General features: G+C 31.9%; 2 protein-coding genes across 4 annotated transcripts; both read right to left on the reverse strand.

Annotated features, from left to right (window-relative positions):
* Positions 1-666: 666 nt before the first annotated feature.
* LOC115714325 (putative serine/threonine-protein kinase) lies at positions 667-6,641 on the reverse strand. 2 transcript variants are annotated; one of them, XM_030642987.2, is made up of 9 exons: positions 5,917-6,641; positions 5,743-5,818; positions 5,301-5,477; positions 5,081-5,211; positions 4,440-4,563; positions 4,032-4,121; positions 3,642-3,873; positions 1,342-1,492; positions 667-1,263 (listed from the first exon to the last, which is right to left on the reverse strand). In XM_030642987.2, exons 3-9 carry the CDS (start codon positions 5,446-5,448, stop codon positions 943-945), a joined length of 1,197 nt encoding a protein of 398 aa, XP_030498847.2. In that variant the 5' UTR covers positions 5,449-5,477; positions 5,743-5,818; positions 5,917-6,641; the 3' UTR covers positions 667-942. The 2 variants fall into 2 exon arrangements, with proteins under 2 accessions (XP_030498847.2, XP_060970164.1); XM_061114181.1 differs by having other exon boundaries at positions 5,301-5,509.
* Position 6,642: 1 nt separating this feature from the next.
* On the reverse strand, positions 6,643-9,822 carry LOC115714324 (protein gamma response 1). Of its 2 annotated transcripts, none has more exons than XM_030642984.2 (3): positions 9,622-9,822; positions 7,762-8,644; positions 6,643-7,504 (listed from the first exon to the last, which is right to left on the reverse strand). In XM_030642984.2, exons 2-3 carry the CDS (start codon positions 8,642-8,644, stop codon positions 6,801-6,803), a joined length of 1,587 nt encoding a protein of 528 aa, XP_030498844.2. In that variant the 5' UTR covers positions 9,622-9,822; the 3' UTR covers positions 6,643-6,800. The 2 variants fall into 2 exon arrangements, with proteins under 2 accessions (XP_030498844.2, XP_030498843.2); XM_030642983.2 differs by having other exon boundaries at positions 6,643-7,537; positions 9,622-9,815.
* Positions 9,823-15,396: the final 5,574 nt, after the last annotated feature.

Genomic DNA, 15,396 nt, shown 5'->3' on the forward strand with positions numbered 1-15,396 from the left:
GTCTCGGTTGTGAGAAGAGTTCAGTGAGTCCTCAGTCCCTGATAGCACTTATAAAATCATTTTCTCCGTATAGAGAGGATCTACATTAGTTCCGTTTTCGTGGACTTGGTTTTGTGTCTTCATTTTATTTTAAGGCTAATTAGGATTTTTTTCCACCCAAACTTTGACATGTATCAAATCATGCCCCCGAACTTTATTGCCGTTAAAAATTCCCCCTGAACTATTGAGATTGTTAGATTTAAGGACTTTTGTCTAATTTCATTCAATTTTACTATTTTAGTGATTTTTATGTACTAAACCATGCTCCCAAGACTTTGATATCTACCAAATCATGCCCCTCAAACTTTGATATGTACTAAATCATGCCTCCTGAACTTTCATCCATGTTAAAATTTTTACCAAAATTAGACAAAAATTCTTAAATTCAACAATCTCAATAGTTTAGGGGACATTTTTAACGACCTTAAAAGTTCAAGGGGCATGATTTGGTATATGTCAAAATTCGGGAGAAAAAAACCCTAATTAGCCTATTTTTAATTGCTTCTTATTCTTGTTTATGAAGGAGGTGATTCCCAACATATCTTTGGACGATTCATTTTATATCAGTTGTTGCACACTTTTCTTGGAGGTAGAATGCTTTGTAATAGGACCTTTACAAGTTCGGAATGTAATGATACTACAATAATTCTATATTTCAATAATTTCTTTTTACAGATAATCCAAAAATGTACTTTAAACTTTGCTTTGAACTCTAAGACTACGACCTTGTGCTGCAACTACCAAGTAATTTGGCAACTATAACATCTCTTCTAAACAGTTCTTCTTTTCATGTTTTACAAGTAAAAAAACAAAAAACAACTCTGTAGTCTGTACTGAAAAATATTGAGTAAAAGACATCACATAAATCATTTTTTTCATTTTTATAAAGATAAAAATCTTGACTTACTTTGGTGGGTTTGGTGAGCATGAATCAGTCTGAAGGGAAGAAGGAAAAGGCTCAGAAAGAGTTTCACAAGAAGGGCTATCATCCTTCCTTCGTTTTCGGTCCAAGGAAGCGGGTTTCATAGGTGCCCCAACCATATTAACATTGCCTGTCAACATTGTCACAATGTGTGACATGGGAGGTCTATGTTCTGGATCAGGCTGGAGACATAAGAAAGCTACATTTATTGCTTGCAAAACATCCTTCTCTAAAAATCCATCTTCTCTCATTCTTGGATCTACAAGTTCAAGCACTTTCGATGTCTCATACAGCCTCCATGCCTGGTTTTGAAACAATCAGCATGAGAAATTGAATGATGCAATATGAAATAATAAGTTCGCAAGTAGTAAGATGCCTACATATTCAGGGAGGTATTGCATTACAGATGGCAAATTCTGATCAGTGTTTTTCCTGCAGCTGATAATTTCAAGCACAAGAACTCCAAAACTATAGATATCTGCCTTCTCAGACAACTCTCCTCTAATAGCATATTCAGGAGCTGAATAACCCCTGAACAAAATAACAAAAGAATTCAGTTTGTCACCTGAAAATCAATAATAAACCTGTACAAAAAAAAGCAATAAAAAACACAAATGAAAACTTGCAGCTTTTTGTCCTTATTTTACAGTTTTTATTAGTAAACCATAATTTATAGGGTAAATACCATTTTGGACCCTGTATTTTGCAAAAGTTACCGATTGGACCCTCTGTTTTGTTGAATGACAAAAAGGACCCTGTATTTTTTAAAATGGTAAAAATAGGACCCTGAACTGATTTTTTGTCAAAATAAAATTTAATAATAATCCGATCTAAAAGTGTTATGACAAAACTATTTACATTTTCTGTATCTGTTCGTATTTTCAAGTTGGTTATATTAAAAAAAAAAAAGTTGTCAAAAATTAAGTTCAGGGTCCTATTTGTACCCTTTTAGAAAATACAGGGTCCATTTTGTCATTTAACAAAACAAAGGGTCCAATTGGTAACTTTTGTAAAACACAGGGTCCAAAATAGTATTTACCCTAATTTATAACACTATCGGTTTAATCAACCTTTATAACTTTTAATGTATTTATCAATTAAGAATTCACCTGTTAGTGATAATGACAAAGACTACATAGGAACCGTTTGGCATAATTTTTAGAAAAACTAAAAGTTACCTTTTAAAAAAATTATGATAAAAAAGTTTTTATTAAAAAATTAAAAAGCTTCAAGAATTTATAGAAAAAATACAACTAAAAACTAAAATTACAACTCAACTTTAAAAAAAAAAAAAAATTATTTTAATTAAAAGACTATAATTATAAAAGTATATTTATTTATTTAATATTACAAAACATATAAATATTTAACATAAATAATATATAACTCTCTTTTTTATATATTTTATTTTAAAAAATATTTTATATTTTTATTTTTAATATTATTAATAAATCAAATCAACCTAGAATTTCTTATATACTTAAGTTTTTAATATTTTTTTTACAAATCATAAAAATATAATTTAAAAATACTATAAATTATTTTTATCAAATGCATATAAATTTAAATTTTAAAAAAAATAATTAAAAATATATAAAAAATGAATTTTTTATATAATATAAGTTTTTATATATGTGTGATTATAATAAAATAAATCATAACATTATTATTATTATCATTCTCATTCTCACTTAAGATATTTTAAAATTTATAATTTACCAAACACTATAATATAAAGATGAGAACTTATTATCATCAATACAAAACAAGCACAAATAATAATTTTGTTTCTTAGGTTTTACTTGACTCTTCCCTATCACGAAAAAGATTAGTCACTTTTTTAATCATCAATACAGCACAAGCACAGAAGTTCCATAATTATTCATCAAACCACTTTTTTATTCAGCATAACAAGTCTAAGCATTAAGTATCCTTGTATGATTATTCCACACAACCACCTGCCCTTTTTTTTTTCCACTTCGACAACAAAATCGAACCTTATTTATAGGTTATTAAATAGTCACATTATTAATGACCTGGTTCTTGGATGGATAAAACATCATCAAGTTTCCCTTTTGGTCTTCTTGTCTTGCTAATATGTAATTCATACTTCAAATTCAAATCAGATAAATCCTATTTACCATATTTCTGATTTCATTACAGTCACATATCATAGGCTTCTACACTTATTTAAAACTGATTAAAATGCTCTATATTGTATAAGCTAACTTTGCTAGTTATGTTTGTAGTGTAGACATATCAATACGGTACTTATGAATGTTTTTACTTAGAATAACAAAGAAGAAACAACGATGATACAAGCGTTCCTTCAATTTATAGTGATTTTACTAGAACTAGCAGCATGCTATTTCTAAGAAAGGTTGCTACAATTGATATGGTGAAGAAATAACAATGACAAGAATGATATGATATAGTAGTTGGATGTAATTAATACCACGGGTCATGTCAGAAATTCCTGCTTGATGATGAATGAAGAATTATGATTTTTGGTTTACGAATTAACAAACTTTGCAATTTCCATTTCTTATTCAGACGAGAAGCAAATACAAACTAATTTCATTATGGGATTTCCCTATATTTACCCAAAGAAGGTTCCAGCTATCAATAAGTTATCAAATGTCCTAATATTATAGCATAGTATTTAGTTTATAGAACTTACAAAGTTCCAGCATATGTCGTGCTAAGATAAGCTTCATCGTCAGGAAAGAACCTAGCCAGCCCAAAATCTCCAATCCTTGGTTGAAATTTTTCATCAAGAAGAATGTTGCTCGCTTTAATGTCTCTGTGGATAATTCTTAAAGGAGAGTCCTCATGTAAGTACTGCAACCCTTTAGCAACCCCAACAATTATTTGATACCTTATGCTCCAGTTCAGAAACAGATCACTTTTTCCTGTGTTGAATAACAAATGTAAGCGTCGTATAATACCAGTTTCTTCAGCTTTCAGTTTTAGTATTTTCAAATAAAATATGCAACAGAATTGGAATAGTCCTGATTTCTAAATATCAATCAATATATGGATAAAAGAAGAAAAACCGGGATAGCTATACCATATATTATAAGGTCCAAGCTCCTGTTTTTCATGTATTCGTACACAAGTAACCTTTGAGGCCCATCTGAGCAACATCCAAGTAAATGAACTAAGGAGGCGTTTGGTTGGGAGGAAAGAAAATATAGGAATAGGAATGGGAATGGGAATGGGAATGGGAATGGAATGGAATAAAATTTAAAATGGATAAAAAAAATTGATAAAAAAATAATTAAATTTTTTTTCTTGTTACATTGGAATGGTCATTCCTTCCTTTTTAAAATGGAATAGTCATTCCACCAAAATGGTGGAAAGAGCATTCCATTGGAATGCCATTCCAATACTTTAAAATACAACCAAACAAAGGAATGGAATGAAAATTATTTCCTTTCCATTCCATTCCATTTCATTACCTCCAACCAAACGCCACCTAAGTTTTTGTGCTGAATGCTAGTGATCATTCTCACTTCAGAAAGGAATTCTGATTCTCCTTGTTGGGTATTGTTAAGAGATAACTTCTTAACAGCAATCAATCTCCCATCACCCAACTTTCCCTATAAAACATGAAGCAGTAGGGAGGACTTTAGTAAGTGAGTTATAAACCCAAGAATCTGTTCTTGTGAACATAAGAGATATACTCTTCAACAAGTATGAAAAAGACAAATTGATATTGTAATCGATACATTGGCCCACAATCAAAACCAATGTCTAAATAGTATATATTTCCAAGTTCTCCAACTTTGGAAACTTGAACAAGAGAATTATGGAATATCCAATGAGTGTAGTACCTGTAGCTACATCATTCTGTCTCATAAAGAATTCTTTGCCAACTAAGCTTTAGATTGTCAAGGTAGCACAAGAAACAAAAATGCAGATGTATTATAATTGCAATACCCAATAATTTATAAATATTTCAGTTTTTGGCATTGGGAATTTTGTAGAAAATCTATTAACATTCTATTCAAAATTACATGCGGAAAATTGGGAAGGTTTAAACTTTAGGAAAACAGAAAGAGTACTCCAATTTACCAGAGAATATAAAAGTAAATAAAACAAATTCTGCATTAGTACCCGAAACACAGGTCCAAATCCACCTCTTCCAAGGAGATTTCCAGGATGAAAATTTTTGGTTGCTTTCTTCAATGTTTGGAAATCAAATATGCTAATTGTTCGGAGGTTCCTGGTAAACAAATCTGTGGACACTGCTAAACAAGATTGAATACATAATTAGTTGACATTTCGGTTTCATCAAGGTACTAATCAAATTTCAAAATTTATACAATATCACAACCTGGGCGTCCTTTGGCTCGCTTGACGAACTTCTTCAAGTCTGTTGGTTTAATAATTCTCAAAAAGACAAATGCCAGAAAAAGCACTATTATAAGCATGATTATTCCTCCAAGGAAAAAGAAGAAGATCGACTGAGAAGCAGGGCTCATTATCTTATCAAAGGGTGCTGTACTGATCACTGCATCCACAACAGAGCTATGGTTGGAACTACTGAAAGATACAAAAAAATACAAGAGAGAGATCCATCCCAATTGAGAGGCAAGAACACATTGATATAGACATAGTTTTCTCCGTTTTCCAGTGGGTTCCTTTGCACACAATAAAAAACTGAAATTATCTATCAACTAGTTTTCCAGTGAAATTTATCAATTGCTCTCAAAGTCCTTAAATGTAGTAACATGGTGTTCCATCAATAATGACTTGTTGGTAAGTAGAAGATTTACCGTTGGAGTTTCAGCCGAGGATTTTAGTAGTCACTCTGCTGTGCACCACTCCAAATGTATGTGTTTGATCAAATGTCTGAGAGAACCATATAAAGAAAAAATGAAAAACTTGATAGTAATTGATCATAAGAATGGATGTATAAATTAACAAGCTACAGCGTTAGTCACCTTTACCTTGTAGTGGTCGGCAAGGGATTTTAAGGTGGCAGTGGGGATTAATGTGTACTCTTCTACAGTTAAAGCTTGAGCATTAATGGCAGAGGCTATGAAAGATGTTGAAGATGATCCAGAGAGATTTGAAGTTGAAGGAGCAAAACATAGAAAGAATCGATGTTCGGAGGTAACAATAGGAGTAAGTGACTTCGTTGAAATCCACGAACAGAAGACTCCAAATGAGTTTGCATTGCATTATGAGTCTGCACAAACATTCTTTCTTCCCCACTCATACAGACAGCACAAATATACTTCCAAAAATATTTTGGATTGGTTGGAACTTGGCACACTAATCATTTTGACTTTGTACAAATCAAATAAAATAATTTATAAATTATAAAAAAAAACAAAACAAAACAAAACAAAAAACCGTATTTGTACTAACAGCTAACGGGTGTGGACACTTTTCTTTTCAGTTTGAGGCCTACAATTCAACTGAGAGCATTGATTGAATTTTGTATAAAATTCTAATTTGATTATGGGATTTAATGTTAACTTTACAAACATTTTGAATGTGTGCAGATTTTTCCTTTTTTTTTTTTTTTTTTTTTTTTTTTGCCTTTTTCTTGCAAACATCTCTCTTATCTTTGTTATCAAAACACCATCTTAACTTATTACTATCTGTTTCTCCTGAAATAATTTAGTTTAAACCCATGACAAGGTAATTTGACTCAGCACATTGCAGTAGGGGGTTAAGAACAGGTGAAATAGTTTCACTCATTCAGATAAGTACCCGGTACTGGTAGGAGGTACATGAATCCTATTCCCTAATTCCCATGAAGCTAGAAAAATTAATTTGTCATATTAAAGCCATTTGCCGCTCAAATAGAAGTTCTTTTAAGAATTTACATTTCTGACTCAAATCCAATATTCCAAAATCCTTCAGGGGTCATAGGAGGAACATACTTGTACCGATGCCTAGAAACACCATCATGGTGTTCACAGCGAAAATTATGATTAGCATTATCGCCTTTATCATTGCAAAGAACAGCGTCATAGAACTTCTTACATTGCTTGCATTCAACTCCTTTCAAATTCTCCCGCTCGGCTTTCTTTCTTACAGGCTCCACAAATTTGAAACCTTTATCCCCAGTATTTGGAAGTGGTATCTGATGCTGCTTTTGTTGAATAAGATCAGCAGTCATATCCTGCGTCTCATCATCTGAAAAATCAACAATCATGTCTTTTGAACTTGGAACAGGGGCATTGCAAAGTTCCTCTTCCCTTGTGGATTTGTTTAGGTTTCCTCTGATGTTCTCCAAAGGAGTATCGAGAAAATCATCATGTGGGTCAGGCCCTTTTTGACCTTGATGAGACCTAGTTTCTCTCCAGGAAGAAGCAGGCCGCTTTCGGCCTATTAATGGGGCTGATTTCACAGCGACAGGACAATTAGGTGAGATAGGGAAAGTGCGAGTAGGAGAGGGGCAGCTCACTGATTGAAGTGGTGTGTCCCCTTTCAAATCCTCCAAATTATTGTTGACAGTGATTTCATTCTTCACATTGATGTCACACGCAGCTCCAGAAGTATCTTGATTTTTGTCATCAAGAACTGCAGGCAACAGATAAAACCTCACTCCATGATCTAAGGGAAGAATTTAAGCACAAAAGAATTCAACTCAGCCAAATTTACAGGTGAAAAGTGTTCAAAAAATATCAGAGCAGAGTTGAATCGAAACCGATTTTTCAAAAGTAAACAATATAAAACCAAGGAAATTGTATCTGCATAGCAAGGAAGTTTAATGAACATAATAATGTGCTTATTTATACACTTTCCGTAAATGAAAGGAAAACAAAACCAAATCTTACTGGGGGAAGTTCTTTGATCTAGATTAGGCGTCAATGAATCAGCTGCATCTTGTAATTTATGTTGGGAGGACAAACTTTCCCTAGTAACACCAAACTTTGAACACAAAAAATTAAACTGAGATTTAAGCCTTTTGTAAGCATCAATGACGTCCCTTCTTTTTTTCTTCTCAGTCAGTAACTCAGAGGAATTTGTTTGATTTTGTTCAAGTGACTTGTGATACAAATCCTTAACCTCAGTCATTTCACTTGTCCTGCCTCTAAGCTGTACCTGTAGTTCATTAACTGTCTCTTCTAAACCGTTTATTTTCTCCAGAAGAAGTTTTTTCTCTTTCTCACTTTCATCCAACAGCTTTGATAATTCAGAGCCATTCAGATTTAATTTCAGATTTTGCAACCTCTTTTCCTCAATTTCTTCAATCTGTGGACCTAGCTCCTTTTGAAACTCACAAAAGTTTTCTTCCAAACTTTCCAGTTTGGCTACTAGTACTTGTTTCTCTATTTCTTGATCGTGCAACCGCTGCTCATAATTCACCATCTCCTTGTCTTTTGATTCGATCTTTTTGAGTAAATTTTCTCTCAGCTCATTCCCTTTAACTACTTCTTCGTTCTTTTGTTTGAGCTCCAATTGAAGCTCACTTTCCTTCTCTTTATATTCACTATATGCAGCCCTTCGAGCGTTGGAATATAACTTCTGCAGAAGTTCTGATTTCGATTGAAAAGTTGGGAAGAGATGACTGCAAAATATGTCTTCAATTTGAGAAATTCTATCTTTTGCTTCCTGAATTGTAGCAACCAGTAATGTACTAAGCCCGGAGACATACTTCGCTTCATCACTATCTGTAGGAGAACCCCATTTCTGAGAAATTCGAAGGTCACCCTCCATCTGTGGAATGATAATAACCAAAAGAACAAAGGAAACTGAGCAGTATGCTTATTTGACAATGTCCAGAATATGAGACTGGAATTATGATAATATAAATTGCATAAACTATTGAATAAATTTTACAGTTTGTATATGCTTCCCACAACAAACCATTTCTTACCTATATAATAAATGCCTATCTAACAGAATTTCTTGTGGCTTAACAGAATATTTTAAAAAAGTCTATAAGTTTTCTAAAAATAGGGTGCAGTCATCTGCATAAAGCAGATGTATGACAGGGGTGGCCTCTACCAACTTCTCTAAACAGGTTATTAGTTGGGATGGGAGCTATTCAATAAAGCATTGTCCAAATTATCTCTCCAATCGACAACACAACATTGTTCTATCTAGGTAACTATGAGTAGTTAAAATAATTACAATTCAAATAGCCTTGAAACAACATAAATTAGATTTGATTAAGTTTATCAATGTCACCATTCACCAAACGAATTATCCCAAACTTAACACAGCACTGCAATAAAATATATGTAGGAACAAATACCATACAAATGGGATTCACATGAAAGAAACAGAATTTTTTTATCGAACCAAAATCAGAAAATTATGTAAGTTTCTTTGGTCCTGGCTCTTACATTTCAAATGGAAAAAGATTGAGAGCAAAATCTCGGAACCATACAGATTAGAACAAACTCAATAATTATGAACACATTCATATTATAACGTTTCAAATGGTAATTATATACACAATTTCTAAATCTTAGAACTGAACATTATGAACTAATAATGACAAACCTAACTAATAAGAAAAAGAAAAGAGAAATGGATAATAGCTAAAGCATATCCATGTAGATTGCCAATGTAGAACAACATACATAGCAGAGAGGACCACTTGAGAAAATTCAAACAACCAGACACAGTTTCAAAGGTCTCTCTGTATTTAATCCTCAATGAGAGCCTCAAAACCATAAGTACAGTACCTGTTGTGAATGAAATAACTCTTTATCCAGTGGCCAGTGAGTGAACAGGGAATTCCTCCTCTCCGATCTCCGATCTCCGATCAGTTAGTGAACGAGGATGATAATACTTCTTCGCTGATTAGTTAAGTGACAGAACGGGAAAAGGCCGATAGAGAGATTGAGTAACGTACGGAGAGACAGAGCCAAAAAGGAAGTTGTGCTGCTGACTTTCCAAGGAACTTTGGCTTAAAATTGGGCTTCTCATAGTGGGCTAACTAACACAATTTTAGGGGATAAGTTGAAAAATACCACTTTTTTTTTGTATCCATTAATCAAAAATACCTTTATATTATATTTTATTAATATATATCTACTTTTTTGAGTGAATTGTCCAATACACTCTCACTCTCTACTTAAGTGTAGCATATAATTTACATTAACCTAAGAGTCTAATGGGGACATCACCTATAAAAATGGGTATATCTTAAAGGATATAAAAATAAAGGTAAAAATTAAAACAAGTAAAGTAAAGTGGGTATATCATGTAATTTCCTACAATTTAATTTTAGTGGGATAAGTTGAGTAATACTCTATTAATTAAAAATATATTTATCTTATATTTCATTGAAATATACTCATTTTTGAGGGAGGGTTGCACAATATACTTTCACATTCTACTTAAATCTAGTATATAATTTGCATTAACCTAAAAGGTATAATAGAGACATCATCTATAAATGTGGGTATATCTTAAAAAAATATAAAAATAAAGGTAAAAATTAAAACATGTTAGGTAAAGTGGGTGTATAATGTAATTTCCTCATTTTACTCTGCAAAATGATCTTACATTTAAAAAGTAGAAATTACACAAAGAAAAATTATAAGAGTTTACTTTTTTATGGCATAAATAAATATTTTAAAATTTAGAAAAAAAGATTAAAAACTAAAAAGATGGAAATACCTAGATTCGTATATAAATGGTATCTCCATATTTCAACCCATTCCTCCAAATTGAACAGTTTATTGTTGGAAATTATTTTACCAGGATCTTAGATCTACTCACAAGTATGTTTATTAACATCCTAAATATGAACTTTCTAAAACGATAAATTAAACACATATAAAGTTAAGAAAACCTTACATTGATGCAGCGGAATTAATGTCTCCTTCCACTCAGATCTCTAACCCTTGATTCCTTTCTGTAGCAGAGTATAATCAAGATCTGAGCCCGAATGTCCTCCTTCTTCAAGTTTTGATCCTTCACAGTCTTCCAATCTATGATTGAGTTACTGCTTGCTGTGTGTGGGCACTTACTCTTTCACTAGGGTCACGAAAAAGATGAAGGGAAAAGAGAGAGAGGTATTTCGGCCAAGGAATAGAAAGTGGGAAGGCTCAGTTTTTCTGAAGAGAGAAATTTCTGTCAGAAAGGCTTGTTGAAAACTTGTGTTTTGACTGAGCCATCACTTTCTATTTATAGGCAACTACTAGGTCTAGGTTTAGAATTATTTGGCATTAAAATAATAAAAATATTAATTTGAAAAACTCATCTAAGTGGCCGGTCATATGGTGTTTAATGGGCCTCACTTAATTTTGCAGTTTTATCAAATTTTATCTCTATTTTCTCAAAAACGCCAATTTTCCAATTCTAACCTTTTAAATGCCAAAACTAATTATTTAATAACTAAAATAGATTATTAAATAATATTGTCATTTAATTTAATTATTAATTAGACATATAAAGTCTATTAATAAATAAATAAACCTAGAAAACTCTTTTCCTTACAATTTCACCCCTGCTTAGTGAAAATTCATAAAATCAGACAGAGTCTAACTTTAGAATTATAATTGATCAATCACGAATCAATTAATGAGTCTTACAAGCATAATGTTCTCAACTAGAATGGGGACCATGGATCTATATGCTGAGCTTCCAATAAGTGAACCAAATTTACCATGTAAATTCCTACTTATTAATTCTTCGTTGAATCCACTCTTAGAACTTAGAATTGCACTCTCAGACTTATATAGAGCATATTGTATGTTTCACGATACCAATATACTATCTCATTTAACCATTGTTATAATCTTATTGTGATTTAAAGATCCTCTATATAGATGATTTACATCGAGATGGGATTTATTTACCGTTCTCACCCCTCAATGTATTTTGCCCCTTAAAACACTTAGCTACCTGTAAATGGTGTTTAGTGATCTAATAATTAGTCAGTTAAACAAGAGCTCATCCATTTACTTCTATTTGCTAAGCTCGAAGGGAATCATCACTTAACTTCTATACACCAGTAGAAGCTATAGATTCCATATTTATGTTCAGCACTCCCACTCAATCATACTATCATGTTCCCAAAATATATGTATCACCCTGACCCAAAAGTAGGCTTAACTAATAAATCAAAGAACATGAATAGCACTCCTGAGTTGAGCCCAAGCATATCAGGATTTAGATTCTTTTTAATCTTAAGATCAACTACTGATATTGACTTGGAAAGATATGTATAACGGTAAGTTTGTAATATCTTAACTTAGTTGCAATATCGGTCCAGTCCAATGTATACTCCATACATTCGAAACTAGTATACTTTACTAATGTCCTGGAAAGAACATAACACTTACTCCAAGTGTAAGTACACATCATCGCTGATTATCACATTAGTGTAAATCCAATAACACTGATGAAACAGGGACCAAAACTTTTGATTCATATGATCACAATCACATTCCACTGTGTTGACGATACTGTAATTGTGAATAAACATATGATCTGGATTTAACTGATTTTGTGTGTATGAATGTAATAAACATATTAAACATGTTAAACATATTAAACCATTAGCATGTAAAATTCATGCAAACATCAATCACTTCAAATTTCTTATATTGATAACTAATCAGATTGTAAAGAGTTTTATTTAGGGCATAAAACCCAACAAACTCCCACTTGCACTAATATAAAACAAACTGTGCAAATAGGTCAATCTGATGTCTTGATCTTCAGATCAAGTGTAGTATATTTGAATCCACCCAAACTTCTGGAAACTAGTTCATAAATACACTTATGAAACATCCTTTACTATATGCTTTACTCATCAAGGGATACTGAAATCTTTACTGTTTTAAAGGTACATCCGAATTAACAGAAGACATATCTCTCATATTTTAAAATATGTAATTGAGATAATACAGTGTAGACTTTTCTTCAGTGATATAACTTTCTGGTATTTTCGAATAGACCAAATTATAGTTCTTCTCTGGTAGAGCTTGAATTATTATACAATAATTCCTCCACCCCCAAAGTAAGCACCATCTTATAGAATTTCGAAATTAGATGGTGAGATACAAAGACAACTGATACACAGGTCCTTAATATCTGACATATAGATCACTTACATAAATCCTTCTTGAATATCTTCTAATGTTCCCTATTTGATTACATCTCAGATAGCTCCCACTCAATAGCAGATGTCTGGTTAAATAATACTTTTAACCTCTGATTGTTTAGAGAGTTACCTAGTTGTGACTTTTGTGTTAGTCTGAAACTTTAAGTTTAGACTAAGTCATCAACATAGCAGACTAGTATTTGAAGTGAAAAATACATGCCAGAGATAAAGTAATCAAAATTAAGATACCATCAAAATTTTATGAGGATTAAGAATTCTTGGTTCAAGTCATTTGAATGGACTGAACTAGAGTTCTTTATCTTATTCTCATAATTCTGATAAGCTATACCTATCCATGTAAATGGTTAGATTTGCTTTTCAGTAGTGTTCTTAAGTACCTATCACAATTATCAACCTAATGAAGATGGGTATAGAACTTTAAAATTCTCCCACTCAATTAAGGTAGTGTGAAACTTTAACAAAGAACTTTCAAAGGTATCAAACTTTTACTTACAACAGTAAAAACGAAATGGAACATACAATCAAGATCAAGAATTTATATTGACAATAGCTGACTCATTATATTACTTCTATGTTTAAACAAGATATGTGTTTCATAGGGAATTGTGGAATAGACTCCACCCCTAAGAATATACATATAGGGTACTATGGATAACCTCCACCCCTAAGTATATAGAGATTATGATCCACCCCTAAAGGTTGTAAAGATCATGATTCTCTTAGTGTGATAGAGTTTATGTGGAGTTGAATACTATCCAGAGTTCATTAGATATAAAAGATCGTTGAACTGCATAGTTTTCTTAACTTTTCTCCACCCCTATCAGATCATAAAATCCTTTTATTAAACAAATTCTTAATAATTGTTTGAGAATTAACAATTATTGATAAACATAGAAATAATTTCTAGTGTTTATATAATATAACTCTATGAAGAGTTGTAAATATTATAGAATGTGCATCAATAATTGATTAAGGCTCGAATTTGTACATTTTAAGTCTTTATTTATGCATATTAAATTAATATAAATTAAATATATCATATTATTAATGGTAAATTTATTTTACTTGGAAATATTTAATTTATTTTAATTTTGTGTTATTTGTCAGATTTGAGCTAGTGAAATATTAGCATGTTTGGAGCAAAATTAGTAATAATTTCTTTAAGTTTATTTATTTAGTTAACTTTATTTTATTTCATTTTATTTGTTTAGATATATTATCATAGTATAGGTTGTTAGTTTCTGTTACTTTTTTTTCACACTTTTGTTTTTAGGATTAGATCCTTATTTTATTTAATTTTATTTTTAAGTTAGTTATAGACTTTTATCTTTTTAGTTTTTTTTTATACATAAATTTTAGTTTATAAAATATTAAAAAAAAAATAGTGTTGAGAACGATTGTGTAATGATGAAAGCGGTAAAAACTGAGATTATTCTGTCTAAGAAAGATTGGCTTTAAAGGTTTGTGGTAGAATACCCTCTACACTTTCTAGCAACCTCGGGGAGTTCTAGTAAAGTGTGGGACGAAGCGGTACCTTGGCAACCTTCCCAATTGGCCTGGGAATATCTCATGTATATACCCTTAAATTATTACATAGTTGAACTTTATACTAATTAAAAAAAAATTATGAATGAAGAAGATCATCGCCGATTTGAATATTTGTATCCATTATATCTTGCTTCATTAAATGAAAATTCTAGTGCTACTGAAGGTACTAGTAATTTTATCGAACCAGAATTTAGTGACGGGGAGGAAGCTTTCAAATACTATTCTTTTTATAAGAGTGATAGTTCCAAAAAGTGGAAGGCTTGGTACGAGTCTCATCGACCACGTCCTTGTGAACATACACCATCTTTTGCACATCTTTATGATGACATGGAAGAACAATCTTACAACTCTTCCTATCAGAATAGTCTTGATGATTATAGTTGGAAGCCTGAGTACAACTATAATCCCTTATATGAGTGGAGTTGTGAAGAGGAAGATGCTTGGTTTAATCACAAAAGTTATAATGATTATAGTTGGAAGCCTGAGTACGACTATAATCCATTATATGAGTGGAATTGTGAAGAGGAAGATGCTTGGTTTTCCCATAACTCTCAACATCTTTACAATCGTTCCCTAAATGACACTATTGTTGAGTTACAAGCATCTATGGTGAAAAATTGTGAGATGATGAAAGACTTACTTGCTGAGTTGAAACAAATTAAGCAGGAATTGAGCAAGTTATCTGGTCACCTGGTACGTGTCACCTCTACCACTAGTGGAGAAAATTTTGAAGAATCTACTCTACCAAGTATAAATGAGGGTTATCATACTGATGTGGTACCCACATTATTCATGGAGGAAAATGGTACCACCACTATTCAGAAAGAAACTC

This window comes from Cannabis sativa, chromosome 4 (genome assembly GCF_029168945.1).
Source record: "Cannabis sativa cultivar Pink pepper isolate KNU-18-1 chromosome 4, ASM2916894v1, whole genome shotgun sequence".
In the NCBI taxonomy this organism is placed as follows: Eukaryota; Viridiplantae; Streptophyta; class Magnoliopsida; order Rosales; family Cannabaceae; genus Cannabis; species Cannabis sativa.

What these genes read in the sequence shown, in the direction of transcription:
- LOC115714325 (XM_030642987.2), bottom strand. Translation starts at nt 5,448, where the DNA reads ATGAGCCCTGCTTCTCAGTCGATCTTCTTCTTTTTCCTTGGAGGAATA. An exon ending in GCGAGCCAAAGGACGCCCAG is followed by an intron (nt 5,212 to 5,300) that starts GTTGTGATATTG and finishes CTTGTTTAGCAG; the next exon opens with TGTCCACAGATTTGTTTACC. An exon ending in CTTGGACCTTATAATATATG is followed by an intron (nt 3,874 to 4,031) that starts GTATAGCTATCC and finishes TATTCAACACAG; the next exon opens with GAAAAAGTGATCTGTTTCTG.
- LOC115714324 (XM_030642983.2), bottom strand. Translation starts at nt 8,644, where the DNA reads ATGGAGGGTGACCTTCGAATTTCTCAGAAATGGGGTTCTCCTACAGAT. An exon ending in AGATCAAAGAACTTCCCCCA is followed by an intron (nt 7,538 to 7,761) that starts GTAAGATTTGGT and finishes TTCTTCCCTTAG; the next exon opens with ATCATGGAGTGAGGTTTTAT.